General features: G+C 36.0%; 1 protein-coding gene and 1 long non-coding RNA gene across 2 annotated transcripts; both read left to right on the top strand.

Moving 5' to 3' along the window:
- Window positions 1-1,365: 1,365 nt before the first annotated feature.
- Window positions 1,366-4,160, top strand: LOC124454112. The gene is made up of 2 exons (XR_006951347.1): window positions 1,366-1,616; window positions 3,855-4,160. It is a non-coding gene; the product is annotated as an uncharacterized LOC124454112 (long non-coding RNA).
- Window positions 4,161-13,879: 9,719 nt separating this feature from the next.
- Window positions 13,880-14,720, top strand: LOC124454105 (protein ALP1-like). The gene is made up of 3 exons (XM_047004916.1): window positions 13,880-14,027; window positions 14,104-14,301; window positions 14,370-14,720. Exons 1-3 carry the CDS (start codon window positions 13,913-13,915, stop codon window positions 14,714-14,716), a joined length of 660 nt encoding a protein of 219 aa, XP_046860872.1. The 5' UTR covers window positions 13,880-13,912; the 3' UTR covers window positions 14,717-14,720.
- The last annotated feature ends 5,999 nt before the right edge of the window (window positions 14,721-20,719 follow it).

Raw genomic sequence — 20,719 nt, 5'->3', positions numbered from 1 at the left:
AGGTCGTGTGGATGTATTTTACAATGGAGAATGGGGAACAATTTGTGATGATGGCTGGGATATAAACGATGCTAAAGTTGTTTGTCGACAACTCGGTTATGACTATGCTGTCAGGGCTTTCCAAGGAGGTTATGTTCCTTACGGCAGTGGAAGAATATGGTTAGACGAAGTTCGTTGTGTAGGAAATGAAAATAATATTTCGAGTTGTTCACATAGTGGATGGGGATCACATAATTGTGCACATGGTGAAGATGCTGGTATACAATGTTCAGGTTTGTTTCTACATTATTTACATTTTTTTACAAAGATAATAAACTGAATTATTTGAAGGATTCTCAATGATTAATCGAAACATTTAATATGATTTTCAAATACTGAAACAAATATTGACAAATGCCTTAAGTATAAACACAGCTTCGGACGTAAATTAACCAAATAAACACAACTCGTTCCACGAGTACATAATTAAACATAACCAATTTTATGATTGCCCATAGAAAGCTTCAATAATCCTAGAGAAAAAGGGCAGTCCATTGACCAAATTTTCCGTGGAGGAATGTGATAATCCTTATATTATCAGTTTGGTTACGATTTTTACATTAATTTTGTCTTTTTAAAGCTGCAGGCTGTAGCTTATGAAGCTCCATTAAAATTTCTTTGCATATTAAAAAGGAGCATCTCCAAATTTAGACTACCGTGTAACTTTATGACTTGTAATGGCGTGCTGTCTATCTGAAGAATTCATTTTTAAATTCGTCTTTTACAAACCGTTCAGGCTTAGCATAAGCTATGCCTAGAGACCACCCGAAACGTATTTCTGAATAAGTAAAAAGACGGTTATTTAAAAAATACGATAAAGATTCCCACGTTGTAAACGAAGAGACTATGTGAACAATTTACTGTTTATTTTTTGCTTGTTTCAACAAGTTATGGGGCAGTGTTGCCATATGGCAATAAAATCAAATGATTAAATGGAAAACCAATGGGGAACATTCGCAAGTTAAAAGGTTAATAAGATATTTATATTACAAAAAAATGAGGAATGATCTAAATAAAAAATTATTTAGACTCATGAAAGTCAAATAGTGTCTATTTGTCCAAAACGTTTTGATATTGTACTCATGTAAGTTTTTTTATCAATTTTTTGTTACTAATTTAATTCATTAATTTCGCCTAAGAAGTTTTTACAATGGCATCTAACATATTATGATACTTTATATGTATAAATGTAACTTAGAATATTTCGGAGTTGAGACTTCTGTGTTTTGCAATATCTCTTTATTGTCTTTTTATATCAGTTATCAACTCTGTTAGACTACGGGGACCAGAAAGTTCTATTGGTAGAGGTCGTGTGGAAGTATTTTACAATGGAGAATGGGGAACAATTTGTGATGATGGCTGGGATATAAACGATGCTAAAGTTGTTTGTCGACAACTCGGTTATGACCATGCTGCCAAGGCTTTACTAGAAGGTAATGTTCCACATGGAAGTGGAAGAATATGGTTAGACGAAGTTCGTTGTGTAGGAAATGAAAATGATATTTCGAGTTGTTCACATAGAGAATGGGGATCACATAATTGTAGACATAAGGAAGATGCTGGTGTACAATGTTCAGGTTTGTATGTACATATTTGGAAAATATTTCAACACAGATTCACCCCCTATTTACATAACTTCTTTGTCGGTCAAGCTCTACTGCTAAGCACGTTAGGTCACAAACCATGTATATTCTTACATATATGAATATTCAACCCCAATCAATGTTCTAGTTTTGTACCTAAGCGTAGCCAACGTTTTGGTATTTAGTCTTGTTTTGTTGGTTTTTCCGAGTTGATTTACTAGGAAATCCATAAATTTGAAAATGAACATTGCTTGATGGAACAATGAATAAGGCTTCATTAAACAATTTTATCAAAATTCTAAGGCAAGATGTAACATCTCCGAATACCGCCGCTATGCATATCAAGATATTCACATCAATCACGACAAGCTTGGATCAAATATGATTTTTCCACTTTTTGTAAAAACTTTTTTTAAAGGATTTATTGTGGGTAAGCCGTCGAGCTTGTTTGGTATGGATGATACGCTTTAATTTCACATAAATTTGTTAGTCGATGCATTTTCGTTTGCAAATTAATCCAGCATCTCGAATTAACAAACTCAATTGACTTAAGTTTGTTTAAAGTGAACATTTTATGTGGCACCAACATAAAATTGGTATTCTCTTAATTAGAATTCAATATATAAGTAAAGAGAATGAAACGCTGTTCTGATTGGTCAATAGCTGTGTTTTCATTAGTCTCTGCAAAACAGATCTGAGTTCAACCCGTCAAATTAATAAAATTGCAAATCGATCATAAATGCATTTTAGGGGTAAAGTTAAAACGTCGGTTTTTAATTTGTCAGTTTCACTTTATTGTTTCTTCATAAAAGAAATAAATGATTTTTTCGTGTTTGCACTGGCTTATGCACAAGGGTTAAACTAGCACCTTTTAATGTGGGGGGGGGGGGGGGGGGGGATGAAATTGCCCTGCAAGGACACAAGATGCCCTGCAGATCATATAGATTAGTACTTATTCAACAATAAAATATTGTGATGATTGAACAGATTTTCGCTACATATTTTTGTAATGCATATTGTATTCTTGTGACAGAACGCACTTTAGCGTATTATTAAATCTTTAATGGCATTTTTCGCAACCTTGCATTTGCCTAATTATTTAAAATAACATTTAAGTCAACATTGTCCGTAAGATCTTTTTCACATGCAAGAACGATTAAGTCATTTAATCGCGTATCTTTCTTTGTGCATCTCAAGCAGTTTTTGACAATCATATACTTGCTGAAACACCTTTCATCTTTTGCAACGGACACTGGAGCGGTCAGCAATAGTTGATACGCCTTGCACACCGTTGGAAAGACGTTTTTGTGATTGAAAGCAAATAACGCAACGTCTTGAAGGGATTTGGGTTCTGATTTAAGTTGTGACGACACAATATTATTGAAAATTTCCAACTCAGACAGCAGTATTTCTGCATCAACATCTTATACCGCCGGTGGAAAGACTACACATTCCATTAACTGTTTCAGCCATTGGCCTTTCTAGCGGCATCTGTAAGCTCTCTCCAAGAAGTTTTATCTGATCGATGCAAACTTTAATGTTATCGGTATACTCGGTAATAAGTGAGTCTAGAACCAAGTAGATTTCTTTCGGTACAAATCTTTAAAGGTTTTTCTGTTGTTATTTCGGAATGCTCACCAATTCGTTTGGGTGACTTTCTTGATCGATGATGACGAGTGTATCTGCCAATACGTCTATTCCTGAGTGCAAGCCTGAGTGCAAGCCACATCAAGAAGAATCAACATAATTTCTTTGTTCTTTTCTTCATCTGCTTTCTCTTGCATCAATATTTCCTTCATTTTCGCATTCATCATTACATCAATATGGCCAGATGTTATTGAGAAACGAGCAAAATCAGCCAGAGCAGCTTGATGGGACTTGCTACTGAAGTGTTTATGAAGTTTTCCTTCATAAACACTTCAGGAAGAAAGATTAATTTTTAAAGTGTATTTATTGTTCTTTTACTTTTCGTTGCAAAAAATGACGTGCTTCATCTTTCTATTGCTACCAAGGAACAATACTATGATTATGACAATGAATGAAACTGTTTTGATTTGATTTTGGTAAGACTTGGCAAACACAAGTAGTATTTACGGACAAAATTTAAAACTGGCCAAAATTTGCGAAATTTTTTTCCGTTCAGATCATGAATAGGGTTTTCCTATATTCCTTGATATAGACTGAAAGCAGAAAAGCGCTTTTCTAAGAGTTAAATTTCATGAAATTTTATAGGCTATGAGGAAAGATCCTAGTGATGGGGAATCATGTCAAAGAAATACACTAAAAACCTAATTCTAATCAAAAATGCTTATCGTAAAAAGTGTCGTGGAAAATTTGAAAGCTTATGTAGAAAATGCTGTGTGTTTGACATTTTTATCCATTGTTGAAATGTATCTGTAACACAAAACTACGTGTAAACAAATTGTAATCAACCATATTATCATATAAAGTAAATGTAGATATTATCATAATCTATAAAAAAAAGTAAAATGATAAAGTTTCATTTCTGCTAAGAATAAATATTATTGACAAATCAAATGATTTACTGAATTATATTATCTTTGACAATTGACAAATCAAGCCGTAAGATTTTCTTTTGAAGTTACATAGAGTTATTGCGTGGATTCCGCAAGACAATGCTGGCGATTGCTACCTACCATGCCGCTTGTACTGTCCACCAACCAGAGATGACCGCGATTGCATTAAAATAAAATTAATAAAATCAGTTTATGATGTGTTTCCAAAGGAGAAGCAAACCTCGACTAGCTTTGTAATTAATAGAAATCTTAAAATCAATCTATTGTAAATCTTGACATTTAGTTTTTCCGTTGGGACTTGTTAATCCTGTAGATTGATTTACCAATAAATTGATGCATTGTAGGAATCAGAAATGTCTAGAATATGATATCGAAATAAAAACCTTAGTAAAGAGTTTAACGACTTTTTTTACCCTTTTTTTAAGAAAGAACACTTATAATTTGATCAAACCTTTTTAATCTTCGACGTTAGGTCCTTACACCTCAAAAACATAACGACATAGCGACATGATTGCAAATGGTGTTATAACATTTAATTAAAATACATGGAACGCTACTTGTGATACAAAATCCTGATAATTTTTTGAAGCCGTGATTTTATCCCAGAAACGCGAGATTTTACCCCTAGACACGCTTGTGAATGAATTCAATTATTACTCCGTGCGAGAGTCTCAAAACACTAAGCACGCGTGTCTGTTGTAAAATCTCGCGTATCTGGTGTAAGATTTGGGCTTTTCGCTTCAATTATTAGCTTTAGGTAGCGCTCCATGTATTTTAGTTCTATGTGTTATAACGACTACCATTGGTAACCTGGCAAACATGTCGCTGAGTAGTAACAACCTAGCGTCAACGACGGTGTGTTACACACATAGCTAGCTACCTAACTTCCTGGAAGTGTTATCTTGCCTATATTGAATTAGATGGTATATGCCTAAACACAGGCTAAGACAATAGTGAAATAAAACAAAGTGCAAAGTTTGTTTCGCCGTAATGTTTTTGATGAACGTACTAAAACTACATTAAGTTGCGTCGATTTGTAATAAATCTTTTTCTATCTTTTTCATTCTCTCTTACATTGATAGTCCAGCTGTTAATGACAAAATTCTTCACTTGTATGATACAAATATGAAACTTTCTCACATTCTTACTATGCCTAGTAACACAAAATTTTGATATAGGTGCAGCACATATTTTACATATAACACGAGTTCTGCGAATGTCGTGTTTGATGACGTCGTCCGTAGTAAAAAAAAATAAAGTTCAGAGAAATTTGCAATTTCCCTGTATATTCTTATACAACAGCTACAGACGATAGAAAAACTATATTACAACTTTTGCTTTTGAGCAATACATTCTGAAATATTCTACATTAAAAGTGTTTTAAAAGTGCTGAGTCAGCACTTTTGTTTAGTGCTATTGCTTTTTCTTAAATACATTGGAAAAGCGCCTAACGAAGAACAGTAATATTAAAATAATTTTAATGCCCTCATGTTATTGACAATCACCCCCACAATTACACAAGCGAGTACAAACTAAATGTGCTTTGACGCATTTACAACGACAAGAACATGAACTTTTGCATCCGCAACGAATAAGTTCATAACAGGCATCTTTAACTTGAGGGAGATTTGTCCACTTTGGTAACCAAGAATTTTCATCATGGTACCAGCCCCAACCTGACGGAGTTGGTATAACCTGCTCTTTTAAGCAGCACTGCCCCCCAGAAAAATCCACCTTGCAACAATGCACGCTTGGTGTGCTGAAGCAACGCTTCTTGGGTTGGTGGAATGTTATCCAGTGTTCTAGACTTTTTGGCAAATAACTCTTGTCTAGCTTCATTGACTCTGGTGAGATTACTTGTACAATCGTATAAGAGGACCAGATATCGCTCAATCACCTGCAAAACATTATATGAATCATAATAGCGACCTTATTTGATAGATAATACATGCCTTTGGCGGTTTCTGAATTACCTGCAAGGACGAACAATCAATCCTTTCTGGCAACAAATTTAGCTCTTGCAACGCTAATTTTAGCTTTTGGAAATACATTCCATACATCCCATGCAGTTTTCTTTCCTCGACCTCCAAAAAAGGACACAGTATCACACCCCGTAAAAGCGTGAAACAACGGTAGAACAGATGCCTTGTCAGGTCCGATAGTCGATGCAATTGTATGCGCGGGAATATAACGCGAGTGCTTTCCTGTGCCATAAAGAATCCATAATTCTTCTGCTTTGATATTTTTCACAATTGAAATGGCCAGTATCAATACGGCAGTATCATTTGTTCTTACAACAATCCTCTGGTGGCCGCAGTCACTTGCATCTAACACGTGCACCATCATTCGTGTGTCATCCTCTTCATGATTACATGGTTCCAACATTGATACTTCGGTTCTTTTAGGGAAGCACAAGACCTTTTCTTCAAATGTACAGTAAATTTCTCTTCTTTCTGGAATCTGCTAGGAAATAACTTTCTGCGCTAAGAAATTGAAAAGATCCATTTTGTTGGCATCTACGCGCAGGAAGCCCTTTTCAGTCAGTAGGGATACGTGCTGTCGATGAAACCTTGCGGCGTTGACCAAAGCTTCTCTTCTCCCGTGCGTTTTTTTTCAGCGAATCCTCTTTGTATACATCCCACACTAAACCAATTCTTTTAGCTGATTAAAATTTCTTTAACACATAAGGAATGAAAGCAAACTGAGCGTACTCTTCGAACGTTTCCCAAGTTCCAGGTCGAAATCATTTGAACAACAACAGCCCCGTCCAAAATAATAACACGTAAGGAATGAAAGCAAACTGAGCGTACTCTTCGAATGTTTCCCAAGTTCCAGGTGAAATCGTTTGAAGAACAACAGCCCCGTCCAAAATAATAACATCGGGAGTTGGTGACTGAACTTTGGTAGTCGGCTCGATATACTTTGTCAAGTCTGCCCTATTTCCACTACGAAAACTTCCTGCTTGTGATAGAGATGGTGGCCATGGTTGGTTCTCATATTTAAAGAAATCATCGAGATCACCACTTCGATGTTGAATGGCTGTATACAATCTTGAAAATAAAGCACAGTCTAGTTTCAGAGTTTGTATATTTACTTTATCTTTTGATGAAACTCTTTTTATTCCTGTTTTAAACGTTGGCAGATTATTTTTTTTAAACGTTTAAGTAATACTCTTGCTTCTCTCAGCAAATCTTTCTTTAACAAATGCTTGATATTGTTCTTCTCCAAGGGTTACAACATTCTTCACCGTATCAACAACGGAACTGTTCATTACGTCATTTGTGTGGATGGCAAATAGGTCTTCGCTCTCTTCTACAAAAGGATTCCCCATCGCTTGAAAATTGGAGAAAACATTTGAGACATCTTTTTAAAATTCTCTTTGAATGGATGGAGTTTGCTATGGTGTAGCTGACTGTCTACATGTGTACTCATCCCGAATTCCCTAATTATTCGTGCAATTTCTGGACCTGCAATCATCCATCTCCTTAAAGCTGAAAGGTTTTCGGTTAGTCCCGCATAACCACCTTCTCTCTAATCTAATGCTATAGCTGAAAACTGTTTCTTCGTTTTATGCACCACAAACGAGCCCTTGGAGAACTGGATAAAGACGTCAGGTTGTTTGAATGGAAGCTCCGACATATCACGGATATGGACAGAAAGCCATCTTGCATAATTAACATTGTCCAAAGCAAACATCCACGGACAAGTTGCTTAATTGACCGGAAGTATAAGGAGAAATTAGCTTCTCTAAATGATCGCACTAGTTGTAAACAGAGTAATTCTAGTTCCAAAACTCTGGTCCAATACAGAAACTGTGGATGATCCTTTGACATATCTTCTTTCCAATTGTGGAATTCTTTAGCTTCTCCATTGTCAACTTTCATGACATACTCCTTATAGGCATCTTGTTGTAGGTAGTAAAGACTGGCTGCTGTAACTTAAGGTGCGCGTCTTGTTCTTGCCACATGATTGCAAGCGATGAATGACTGTACAATACCTTGGTTAGCTATACATGCGTTAGTCAAAATTTCGGTCCAGCCACTCCCTTCAAGCCATTTTCCTAGAACTTTAAAAGCCGTCATCTCAATGTGTCAGCCACCAAACATTACCACAAATTTATCTTCTCCATGACTGTTTGCAAGAGTTCATTGAATTTGCTTGGCTAAAGCAAATAGGGGCTGGTCTATGGCGATAACTGGAGTTTGAGAGTAGTTGACATGACGAACAGCTGATTTAAAAACATTCATTGAATGTAATATCATCGCAAATGAATGCGCATTCTCCCGAAACATTGGGAGAAGTGCAATGATTCGTAGGAGGTTGACGACGTTTTTGACGCTCGATATACTCCCCATGAAAAAGTGTCGTCCTTACTCAGGTCTTCCTTTTGAACGAGATTTCGCACATGTTCAAGCCAGTCTTCCTCCAGATCTTGCCTTTGGTTGACGGTGGTAGATACAGTTTGCATAACGGTATGAAGTGGAGGGGTATAAAGTTCGCCACATGTTAAAGTCACTGGTGGGACATTACAAAATGATGGTGGAAGCTGTGAAATTTTTTTGGAACTAGAAATAGACGAATCAAATAAGTCTACTTCTCTACTCTCACCATTTCCATGAACTGCTGGATGCTGCACGAGCGAAATTGCTGTACCGTGGAAAGAGTCTTGTGCACTTGTGGAGCTGGGATTATGATCTATGTTGTCAACTGCTACAGTTGTAAACAATCCTTTCCGTAACTTCGACGGACAAACAACGTCATCACTCTCGTACCTTGCTATTACTTTATTAGCAATGTCGGAAGAAACAGATAAAAGCCGATCGTACGAGATGCACAATCCCAACTTGAAAAAAGCGTCGATAAGTGATTTATCTCTCGTAGTTCCATGAATTTTGAGGGACGTGTATATTGGTACCGGACATTCTTTCTCTCTAGTGTGATGAGGTCTTGATGCTTCACGCTCGCGTGATGTACAATTGAAGACAATAAGTTGAGAGATGGTTAAGCAAGTTTGATTTTGATCTCTTTCTGCCGGTTGTTTGTTTACAATGGCCCCTTTAAGTATCATATCTATAACAACTTTTAATGATGCTGGAACAGAATCCTTTTGACAATCTTCGGAGAATTTTCCGTTGAATGAGTTCTTTGTTTGAAATATATCTCTTCTTATAATCATAGCCGCTCTTGCTAAATACCATGCTTCCGAATCTTCTTCCTTTGTCCTTTTAAGAGCGTTTCCAATTTCATGTTTCAATACAAGTATAGCGTCTCTTCCTTGACTTTGATCAGTAAGATTGGGAAAAACAGTCAAGATAAGTCCTTAAGTCTCGTAGTATTAATTGATCCACTTTCAACTCCTAATGCCTTCAACTTCATTTTAAAATATTTTGTCAGCTCTGTCATCTTAAGCAAAACTAAATAATCTGATTCTAGTCGTTCTTCAATATAAGCAGTAAGTTCAGAAAATGCTAGCCCATCAAGACTTGGTCCTGAACGTTCAGCGTTTTTTGACGTCTCAGCCTTCATTGCCCTTGCTCGATTATAGAGAGAAATAAGACATTTAGGATGGTACTTTGCCTCCATTGATACCATATCACGATTCGATACTTTTGCTATAAATTGTCTATCGTTTAGCAAAACAGCACATTCCCTAACCTTGCTGACTATCTCAAGCGCTGAAGCTGCACGAAGGTTTGAAGAGTTGTCTGGTTTATCACAGAAAATGCACTCGTTCTTTGAAACTGCAGGGAAGCTTGCTCTTCTGGCTTTAACTGGACGTCCTTTTTCGATTTCAGATGTTTGTTCTTCGCCTGTCTTCTCCGCACTTAAACTTCTTTTCAGGGCACGTTGCAATTTTGTATTGTTGAAAAGATCCCTACATGACTTATGCCATGATGCTTGGCGTTCTTTCAGCGTTTCTTCTATTCCATTACCTCTACCGAGACCCTTTACGTCTAAATTCACCGGTAACATATCAATTTTAACAAATTCTTGCAGATTTTTCGCAAATGAGGAGTACTAAACTCCTGCGTCCTTTCTTTTTGAATTTGATGGACATTGTAGACGTTCCGATGTGTCTTTTTGACAAATTATGCATAGTTTCCAGTCCATGAGTTACATAATATTCTAAGAGGGAGCAGTTATTGACACTGCATGTGCATGCTTTGTTGTGTTTATATCTTGTTCAAAAAAGAATCTTCTAGATTAAATTGAACACGCAAATTATGCGCACGTTGTGGGGGATATTGCATTCTTTTTAGCGTAGCAATAAAATTGTCGTAACTATGTTAGTTACACTTTAACATTTCTTTGTTTTAAGTACGTATTGTAAGTTGTTTGTTTGTTTAGTTTCTTCTTCTTTTTTGTTGCAACGCGTGAGAAGTTGAAACGCAATGAAAGAGTGAGTACTGCTAATGACGTAAAGGAAAGCTCGACTTATGTAATTACCGATAGTATAAATAACATGTAAATAATTAACTCTAATAGATAGCGTAAAATTACACCAGTGATGTACTTGTATAGCTTGTTAGCTTGTAAAATAAAAGGTTCAAAACGAAGAGTGTTAGTGAACCAGCTGAGAAGCGGAATCCTCGATACACGTCATAAAATCTTAAAGCAAAGTTTTACAACAAGAACAAGTAAGGACATAATAATAGATTACTTTATGGTTGGTCAGTGCGTACGATTTTTATGCACGAGTTGAGAATCAATTAGGTGATTGTTTTGAAGCATTTTAAAACAATGAAGTGACAAAAAGTGCTAAAAACCTGAAATGTTAAAGGATAGAATGAGTAAGTATTCTGAATGCTAACACAAGTAAGGTAATAAATCTTAAAGAAACTTAATTGAACGTTCTTCATTGATATATATATATATATATCAATATATATCAGGGGCGGATCTAGGCCATGGCGAAAGTGGCTTGAGCCACGGTCAGAATTCTGCCACTTAAGTTTTTCCATGGTTGACTTTTTCATGATTAAAAATTTTGCTCAAATACAGCAAAATTCGATCAAAAGCAAAAATTGAATGAATTTTGTAATTTTTTTGTCAAAAATTTGTGTTAACAGAACAAAAACTTCAAATTAAACGTCTTGTTAAAATAGTATTATCATCCAGTTAAACTCTGAACTGTAAAATCACCGAAAGCGTCTCGAATCTTGCCGAATACGCCGTGAATATGCTCGGAATATGTTCGTAAATTCGAACCTGCAATCTCAGAATGAAGAGCCACGGTCAGCGTTCAGAAAATTTCGCAATAGTTGCTAAATATAGTAACCTTCAGCCACGGTGCAGCGTTACAAGCCAATCACAGGGAACGTTTTGGTCATGTGCGCCACGGTGAGCGACGGTGAATGTATTTTGATTGCGCAATAAATACAAGTCATATGCAATAGCTCGGTTCTTGTCGACTTGAAAAAACGCTACTTCTAGTTATACTCAGCGATTAGGATCAATGGAAACTTCTAAAAAGATCGATGTTCTTGAAAAGCTCGTCCAAACCTTTCAGAAAGAGAACGCTTGCGAAATTATTTCTGGTGAATTGTCTAACTTGAGACAACACTGTGTTAAAATAATCAACGAGGAAAGGCTTCGTCGTATAAATTCTACTGGCGATATTATGCTACGAACTTGTTTATTTTCAAAAATGCAGTTCCCTGAAAGCCAAATTGAAAGATCAGGACCCAATGCCCCTGTTAGGTAAGAATTTACATGTATTGGGGTATTAATTTATATTTTTATTTACGTTTGACATCTTGGCCTGAAATATATGATCAATCCGTTAATTTTCAGCTATTCATATTTAGTGTATCATGTAAAATATATATCTAAAGCTGTCATTATTTTGCATACTCAGTCAGTCTAATGTACGGTCTAAATAATTTTAATTGTTACTGTCTGTTAAAAAAAATATGTTTTACTGCAATATTAGTCAAAGCTAGTCCTTTTTAAAATTTAACCCAATCAATAATGTATTATCCTTGTATTCCTGGCATTTTATGTTATCCACTGGTTAAAGAAACTAACATATCATTTTGAATAACTGTTACTTTCTTTCACGGGTTACATAGAATATTGATGCTATAGTAGATGGAATGAATAAGTCGTCTGAATCCTGTTTGACATGCTTAGACTAGTTCCAAATCTTAGACTACTTGCCTGTGACTTTGACTTTATCATGATGTTACCAAATTAACACAAAGACAAAATAACTTTCTCAATTTCAATATTATTAGTCTATCTTTAACTGTATTGGTTACCCTTATTTATTCTAATGTCAGAGTCAGTCTAGCAGATTTGTTTCCAGGTATAGCTTGGATAAACATCTTTGCTGCTGTTGGAAGAGGATCACCTTTGAACATTGCTTTTATTAATCTTGCAATCTTTACGATTGTTGGATAAACGTCTTTGTTGCTGTTGGAAGAAGACCACCTTTGAACATTGCTTTTATTAATCTTGCCATCTTTACGATTGTTGGATAAACGTCTTTGCTGCTGTTGGAAGAAGACCACCTTTGAACATTGCTTTTATTAATCTTGCCATCTTTACGATTGTTGGATAAACGTCTTTGCTGCTGTTGGAAGAGGACCATCTTTGAACATTGCTTTTATTAGTCTTGCCATCTTTATGGCTGTTAGCAAAAGCATCCTTGCTGCTTTTCGAAAAAGACCATTTGATGGGGCAACAATGATGGGGAATTATATTTTTGTAGTGAACTTGTCTCTTCCTGCGGCAACAATTCTGTGATTACAGAAAGGTACGGAAACTGCGTTGATTTTACATCAGACACCACAAGGTAAGTAAGATTTTTATTTTTTTATCCGAACAGAATTAAGCCCGAGACACACTGTCGCTGTCGCTTGGTCGTTACGGTGAAACGACAGAGCGACGAAGCGACACGAAAAATGATAACAGACACACTGTCGCTAGCGCAACAGGCAAAGCGACCTGATTTTAAGCACGTACCAGTCCCCCTAGAGAGAATATTAGCGGGAAATACGAATTTGGCGGTTCATTTCAGTATGGCGTCGAACCAGAACTTACGAGATATATTAATAGCAATTGTTTTAAACGAGTTGGACGAGGAAGAAAACAAACAAAACCGACGGGTAGTTCGTAAGAGGCGCTGCTGGGTGAGAGATATCAACCGACGGCAACGCGAACAAGGTGACTTTGGAAACTTGGTTCAAGAATTGAGGAATGACGAAGAACAATTCTTTATTTACTTCAGAATGAATCAAATGACCTTTGATTTCCTTTTGAGCTTAGTTGGTCCTTCATTAAGAAGGCAAAATACTCATTTGCGGCAGTCAGTTTCACCAGGAGAAAGGCTAGCCATCACTTTGCGTAGACTGGCAACAGGAGATTCGCCTCAGTCAGTGGCCTTTGCATATCGTCGTGGTTTAAGTACAGTTCGCAGCATAATATACGATACATGTGAGGTTTTGTGGTCTGTACTTATGCCAATGTATTTAAAAGCACCATCGAGTGTATTAGAATGGCAGGGTATTGAGCAAGGGTGAGTTTCTATCTCATTATCATGTTGATTTATTGCACGGAGTGAGTTCCTGAGCTTGAAACAAAGTTTCTTTACTGTTTGTGACCTAGTTTTTCAATTGAAATAGGTTCTCTACTGTCTGGAATTTTCCAAATTGTATTGGTGCTTTGGATGGGAAACATATTGCAATTCAGGCTCCTAGAAAATCTGGCTCAGCCTTCTTCAATTACAAAAAGTTTCATTCCATTGTGCTGATGGCAATGTGTGATGCCCATTATCAGTTTGTGTATGTTGATGTTGGAGAATCTGGCCGGTGGAGTGACTCTGGAGTCTTCGAAAATACAACATTTGGATCAGCATTCCTAAATGGTATGCACATGTAATTGATCTTAAAATGCAAAACATATATATTTTGTATATATACATAAAGTGCAATTTTTTAAAGGAAAAGTCCAGTTACCAGACCCCAGACCTCTGATAAATGATGGCAAGAAGATGCCATATTGCATTGTTGGGGATGAGGCTTTTCCATTGAAGACATGGATTATGCGACCATATCCTGGTAAATCTTTGGACTGTGTAGCAAAAAAAGTATTCAATTACAGATTATCAAGAGCTAGAAGGACAATTGAAAATACATTTGGTAAACTCAAATAAAAACATTGTTGTATATATCAATACTTCATAATTTGATTATGTCAATATTTGTAGGCATCATGGTTTCCAAGTGGAGAATCTTGAAAACTGCTATTGTTGCTGAGCCAAACAACGTTGTCAAATTGGTTAAAGCTATATGTGTTCTTCACAACTTTCTGCGAAAGCAATCTGCAGCAAGTTACACACCTCCTGGCTCGACAGATATAGTGGATGAAAATGGCCAAATAAATGAAGGGAGTTGGAGAGCTGAGATGGAAAAAGCTACTCTTCAACCCATTGCTCAGAGCTCTAGAAACCAAACAAAAGCAGCTCTTAGAGTAAGAGAAGATTTTGCATGTTATTTTATGTCATCTGAAGGAGAGTTATCTTGGCAAGTGGATTATGTCCTTCGTACATCATAATCATAAATAGAATAATTGGAAAAGAGTCGGTTTATTTTGTTAGTTTTTTTTTATTTGAAAATAATGATTGTAACAGAAACACTTAAAAAACATAAAACTAATTTTCTGGAAACTCCAGCTTAAAAAGAACATCCTGAATCTCCTTCTTGGCTTTAGCCCTAGCATATGGAGTAGGTAGCTTCCTAATTTGCTCAGCAACACTCTTTCCGAAAAAGTCATATTCATCTTGACTCTCTGGCTCTTTAACTTGTTTTTTTTGAAGAGTTTCTAGATACCCAATCAACTTTGTTTGATATGGTGACATGTCTTCAGCCTTCCTCTTCTTGCATCGTACAATTTCAGATGTGCAGGACAAATTTGTTGATTGGCTTGATGGACTGTCAGCAAGCACACTCTCAGCTATCTCCTCAGAGTCTTCCTGGATTTGAGAAGACGTAAGTTGGTCTTCCACAGGGATAACAACATTCGAGATTGTCCTATGAATAAAATGATCAATTACTCATAGAAATAGCTTATTTTTTCCTACATTGTTATTAGAAAGTCATAGTGTAATTTCAAAAATTACATACTGGCGTCGTTTTGCGTAATCATCCAGCCAGGTCATAATAGACCAAAACTCCCAGTTTGGTGTTGAGGAACCAGGAGCACCAGATTTGATAGCTGCATCATGCTTCTTTTTGCATCGCCTATAAGTGTCTCGCAAATTCTTCATTTTACCTTTTAGTTCGTTTGCTTAATAAGAGAAAAATAAATATTTATTTGACTGGGTCAGACGATAGTGACAAAAAATATTGTGAGATAAGAAAACATGTTTTGCGAAATGAGTATTTACCTGAGAAATCAAAACCGATTGCACGCATTTCTTCGGCTATCTTTTGCCAGATATTTCCCTTCAATTTTTCATCTTTATAGTCTTTTAAAGACATGTCGTAAAGAGCAGGATACGCGCGAAAAGAATTTATAAGTGCTTCTTCTAGTGACGCCATTTTGAAAATTTTGTCCTAGCGACACAGCGATTTCATGTGCTCCAGCGAATTCGCTGGCTGTGTTGAAACGACACAGCGACACGGCTTTGTAACCGCGCAATCCCGTCGCTGCGCGGTAACGACATAGCGACAGCGACAGTGTGTCTCAGCCTTTAAAAAAATGGCGATATTAGAATTTTTTAGATGAGATTATAGACCCCCCTAGCGTTGCCTCGCGCCGAAGGCGCTTGCTACGTCACAGGGCCACGGTCAGCCCAGAAGCTGGATCCGCCCCTGTATATATATATATCATTGATATATATATATATATATATATATATATATATATATATATATATATATATATAGAGTTTTGTGTTTTCTTCTTCTCATCAACATTTACGCTCTGCTCTTAAGCATCGAGCACTGTACTTACGGAGATTCAAATAAACAGAACTTCCTATATATATATATATATATATATATATATGATAATGATAAGGATTCTCTGGATTTGTTTTAAATTTTTTTTTTATTAAGCTTTCAACTCGGTGCTTCGAGCCTTCGTCAGAATGTGACAATATATTATTTACAAGGATTTTGTAGGCGTTTGGAGCGTCTGATTGGTTGGTTAGTAGTTGAGTTGATATTATTGGATGGTATAAGATGCGTTGTCATGGTTTCGGGTGTATCGATTACGTTAATGAAATTCGAGTGTTTTATTTTAGTCGTTGTGTTATTAGTTTGTTGTTTTGGTTTCGTCTTTAGTTGTGAATAGATGATGGGGATGTCAATATGTCTGTTAATTGTGTTGTTGTCTTTGCTGTACCATGCCTCTTTAAATTCTCGTGCGTGTTTTGTCTGTGCGCGTCCAAGAAGTTGTGTTTTTGTCCAGTCAAATGTGTGGTTGGTATCGTAGGTATGTTCTGCTGCTAGTGATTTTGGGTCACGTCGTTTGATGGCATTCTTGTGTTCAGTGAGTCTTGTTTCAATTTTCTTGGACGTTTGTCCTATGTACTGTTTGGGGCAATCTTTACATGGTATCATGTAGACCGCGTTGGTTGTGTCGAATGTCGTTGTTCGGTCTTTATGTTTAGTGAAGTATGATTTGAGTTTGTGTGTTGGTTTATGTGCGATGTTTATTTTGAATGGTCGGAGTAGTCTTGATGTCATTTCTGATGTTCCGTTTATATATGGTAATGTCACTATTTTTACTGGTTCGTCTGTATCTTCGTTAGGTTTTTCAGTTTGTGGTTTGTTGTGCATTTTGTTTAATACTTTGTTGATAAAGTTTCGTGGGTAGTTGTTGTTTATGAATGTAGAGTATAAGTAGTTATAAAACAACACGTCCAAGAAAATTGAAACAAGACTCACTGAACACAAGAATGCCATCAAACGACGCGACCCAAAATCACTAGCAGCAGAACATACCTACGATACCAACCACACATTTGACTGGACAAAAACACAACTTCTTGGACGCGCACAGACAAAACACGCACGAGAATTCAAAGAGGCATGGTACAGCAAAGACAACAACACAATTAACAGACATATTGACATCCCCATCATCTATTCACAACTAAAGACGAAACCAAAACAACAAACTAATAACACAACGACTAAAATAAAACACTCGAATTTCATTAACGTAATCGATACACCCGAAACCATGACAACGCATCTTATACCATCCAATAATATCAACTCAACTACTAACCAACCAATCAGACGCTCCAAACGCCTACAAAATCCTAGTAAATAATATATTGTCACATTCTGACGAAGGCTCGAAGCACCGAGTTGAAAGCTTAATAAAAAAAAATTTAAAACAAATCCAGAGAATCCTTATCATTATCATAATATGCCTGGGTTACCAATTTTCAAATATATATATATATATATATATATATATATATATATATATATATATATATACATATAAAATGTATAACAATGTGCCCTCCCGGCTATCACCTTAGTAAAATGGTGACTCCTGCACTTGGGACACAGGACGTACGGTTACACATTGTATGGATTGTATTGTAGAGTCACCACAGTGCTCAAACCTATATAGGTGAGCATTGCATAAAGCGAATGCGGTGAACGTCTCTTTATGAGACTCTCTACGCAATCCGAGAGCGCTCAAACTGCGCATATATATATACATAAAAGATAAAAGTTTCTCCGGGTTTAAAGTGAGTTTTATTGAGCTTTCGACTCGTTGCTTCGAGCCTTCATCAGAATGAAAAATATTTATTTACACATGCTTTTTAGCTTGGAGACGTTTAAAGCGTCTAATTGGATGAGTGGGTGGATTAATGTGATTGGATGGGGTGAAATGCGTTGCCATGGGTTTTGGTGTGGGTTTTGGTGTTCAAAGCAATACATAGGACAAACATCTAAGAAAATTGAAACAAGACTCACAGAACACAAAAACGCCATAAAACGATGAGATCCGAACTCACTACCGGCAGAACATACCCACGGAAACAACCACACATTCGACTGGACAGAAACTAAATTTGTACTCGGACGCGCACAGTACTCGGACGCGGACGCGCACAGACTAAACACGCACGCGAATTTAAAGTACTCGGACGCGCACAGACTAAAAGTACTCGGACGCGCACAGACTAAACACGCACGCGAATTTAAAGAAGCTTGGTACAGTAAAGACAACGACACAATAAACAGACATATCGACATATCCATCATATACTCACAACTAAAGGAAAAGGACATAAAAACTACAAACAACACCAAAACTGAAACACTACACTCTAATATTATTAACACCAATCATATTCACAATACACCAAAACCCATGGCAACGCATTTCGCCCCATCCAATCACATTAATCCACCCACTCATCCAATTAGACGCTCTAAACGTCTCCAAGTTAAAAAGCACGTGTAAATAAATATTTTTCATTTTGATGAAGGCTCGAAGCAACGAGTCGAAAGCTTAATAGAACTCACTTTAAATCCGGAGAAACTTTTATCTTTTATGTATTAAATGCCTGGATTACAAATTTTCAAACTTATATATATATATATATATATATATATACAGGAAGTTTTGTTTATTTGAATCTCCGTAAGTACAGTGCTCGATGCTTAAGAGCAGAGCGTAAATATTGATGAGGAGAAGAAAATACACAAAAACTACAATTTCATCCCGACAACCCTGTTTCCTGATTTCTCACTCTTCAGGGGATAATATTAAATGAATACAAATTTGTATTAAAATATATATATAAAAGTGCTGACTCAGCACTTTTCAGAATATTCCATACACAATATTTGGGAAAGTATTGCCCAAAAGAAAAATTTGTAATATAGTTTTTCTATCGTCTTTGCTGTTGTATAAGACTATACAGGGAAATTGCAGATTTCTCTGAACTTTATTTTTTTTACTACCGACGACATCATCAAACACGACATTCGCAGAACTCGTTTTAAATGTAAAATATGGGCTGGCCCTATATCAAAATTTTGTGTTACTAGGCATAGTAAGAATGTGAGAAAGTTTCATACTTGTATCATCAAAGTGAAGGGTTAGGTGTTTTTTTGTCATTAACAGCTGGACTATGAGGAAGAGCACTTACAATTATGTTTGCCTCTTTTTGTCAGGTTTTGTTGATGATAAAAAATAAGTAGAAGTTCAAAATGGGATCTTAAAAACTTTCAAGAAAAACAATAAATAGATGTTTTTGTAATCGAGTATTCACTACCTCATTTTTCAAAATACCATACCCTAATATTTAAGTTACCTGAGATAAAAGCACTAAAATGTCAAATGTTTCAACCCTGTTTCAACGTAATACGAAGGATTTGCAATAAAGAGATCTTTTATTGTGTGTAATTTACCCTGAAAAACATTACAGAAAATTTTTTTTTGTTTTTGTGGAATGTTCCATGAAATCAAATCACTTTGATCTTTGTGCAACAAGTTACTGAGACAGGTATTATTTGAAAATATTTACGCATCATTTGGCACCTGGATCTACATTTTTATATGTCTTAACATTAAGAAAAGATTTCTTCAATTTTAATGCCTTTCTAAACCTCTATTGATTACTGATCATCAAGATTAAATAGGAAAAAATCAAGTGAGCCTAATGTATTAAAATGAGTTTGTTTAATTTTTTGAGCTGATTTGTGAAGGTCCTGTCGGATTATTTCGTAATTATTGTATTGTGTCAATGTTTTCATTTCATTGCGGTTTTGTTTTGACATTTCGAGTTCTAGCCCAGATTTAGTTGTGAAATGAGATAATTAACAACCGTGGTTTTATGTAGCTAAATATTCTTTTCTTTGAATATATAATGTCAAGAGATGCTTATTGAATTTTTTGCTGAAATTGCAACCAAAGGAAAACTAAAATTTATCAAAAGTGATAATTTAGGAGATTTTGCAGGATATGAGTTCAAATTTCTTTTAAATAATAGTCTAATGAAGCAGGAGACATTGTTCATTGAGAGTTATTCGCCTTACCAAAATGGGACGGAAGAGAGAGACTTGTTGAATTTATTCAATATGGCCAGATGGTTACCAGTAGAATCAAATTTACCAATTTTTTAGTTCTTGTAAACATGTGCAGTAATGGCATCTGCATATATTGCAAACAGATGTAGCAATAATAGATTTGAATTTATTGCAGGTGAGGATCTAACGAGATTCAAGTCTAATCTTAGTAAAATGCATGGTTCGGTTCAGTATGATTTTGCTTATACGTACTGAATCCCAGGAAGCTCGAGACAGGAGGTAAAAGAGGCATTTTTGTGACATGTGATAAGAGGAGTCCAGCTAACCTAGTACATCACTGTGAAACCTCGAAAATAGAGCGAGTAAGGTAAAATTTTTGATGGAGTCGATAAATTTGTGATTGACAAAAGTAAAACGGATAATGAAATATGCCTATCACTTTGTACTATAAACCTGCTTCAATTCAGAGCAAGAAACTAAAAAATTGGAGTGAAATTTTTACGATTAAGTTGAGAATGCAGGAAGGTACCCATCTCAAGTCGAAAAT

Source organism: Xenia sp. Carnegie-2017, unplaced genomic scaffold, assembly GCF_021976095.1.
Source record: "Xenia sp. Carnegie-2017 unplaced genomic scaffold, XeniaSp_v1 HiC_scaffold_3, whole genome shotgun sequence".
Classification (NCBI taxonomy): domain Eukaryota; kingdom Metazoa; phylum Cnidaria; class Anthozoa; order Malacalcyonacea; family Xeniidae; genus Xenia; species Xenia sp. Carnegie-2017.
Note: the sequence above shows the minus strand (reverse complement) of the source record. Positions and strands in the feature narration are given on the sequence as shown.

Excerpts from the sequence above, each read along its gene's own strand:
- LOC124454105 (XM_047004916.1), top strand. The coding sequence starts at position 13,913 with ATGGCAATGTGTGATGCCCATTATCAGTTTGTGTATGTTGATGTTGGA. Across the intron at positions 14,028-14,103 it reads TGGATCAGCATTCCTAAATG|GAAAAGTCCAGTTACCAGAC; the intron begins GTATGCACATGT and ends AATTTTTTAAAG. Across the intron at positions 14,302-14,369 it reads GACAATTGAAAATACATTTG|GCATCATGGTTTCCAAGTGG; the intron begins GTAAACTCAAAT and ends CAATATTTGTAG.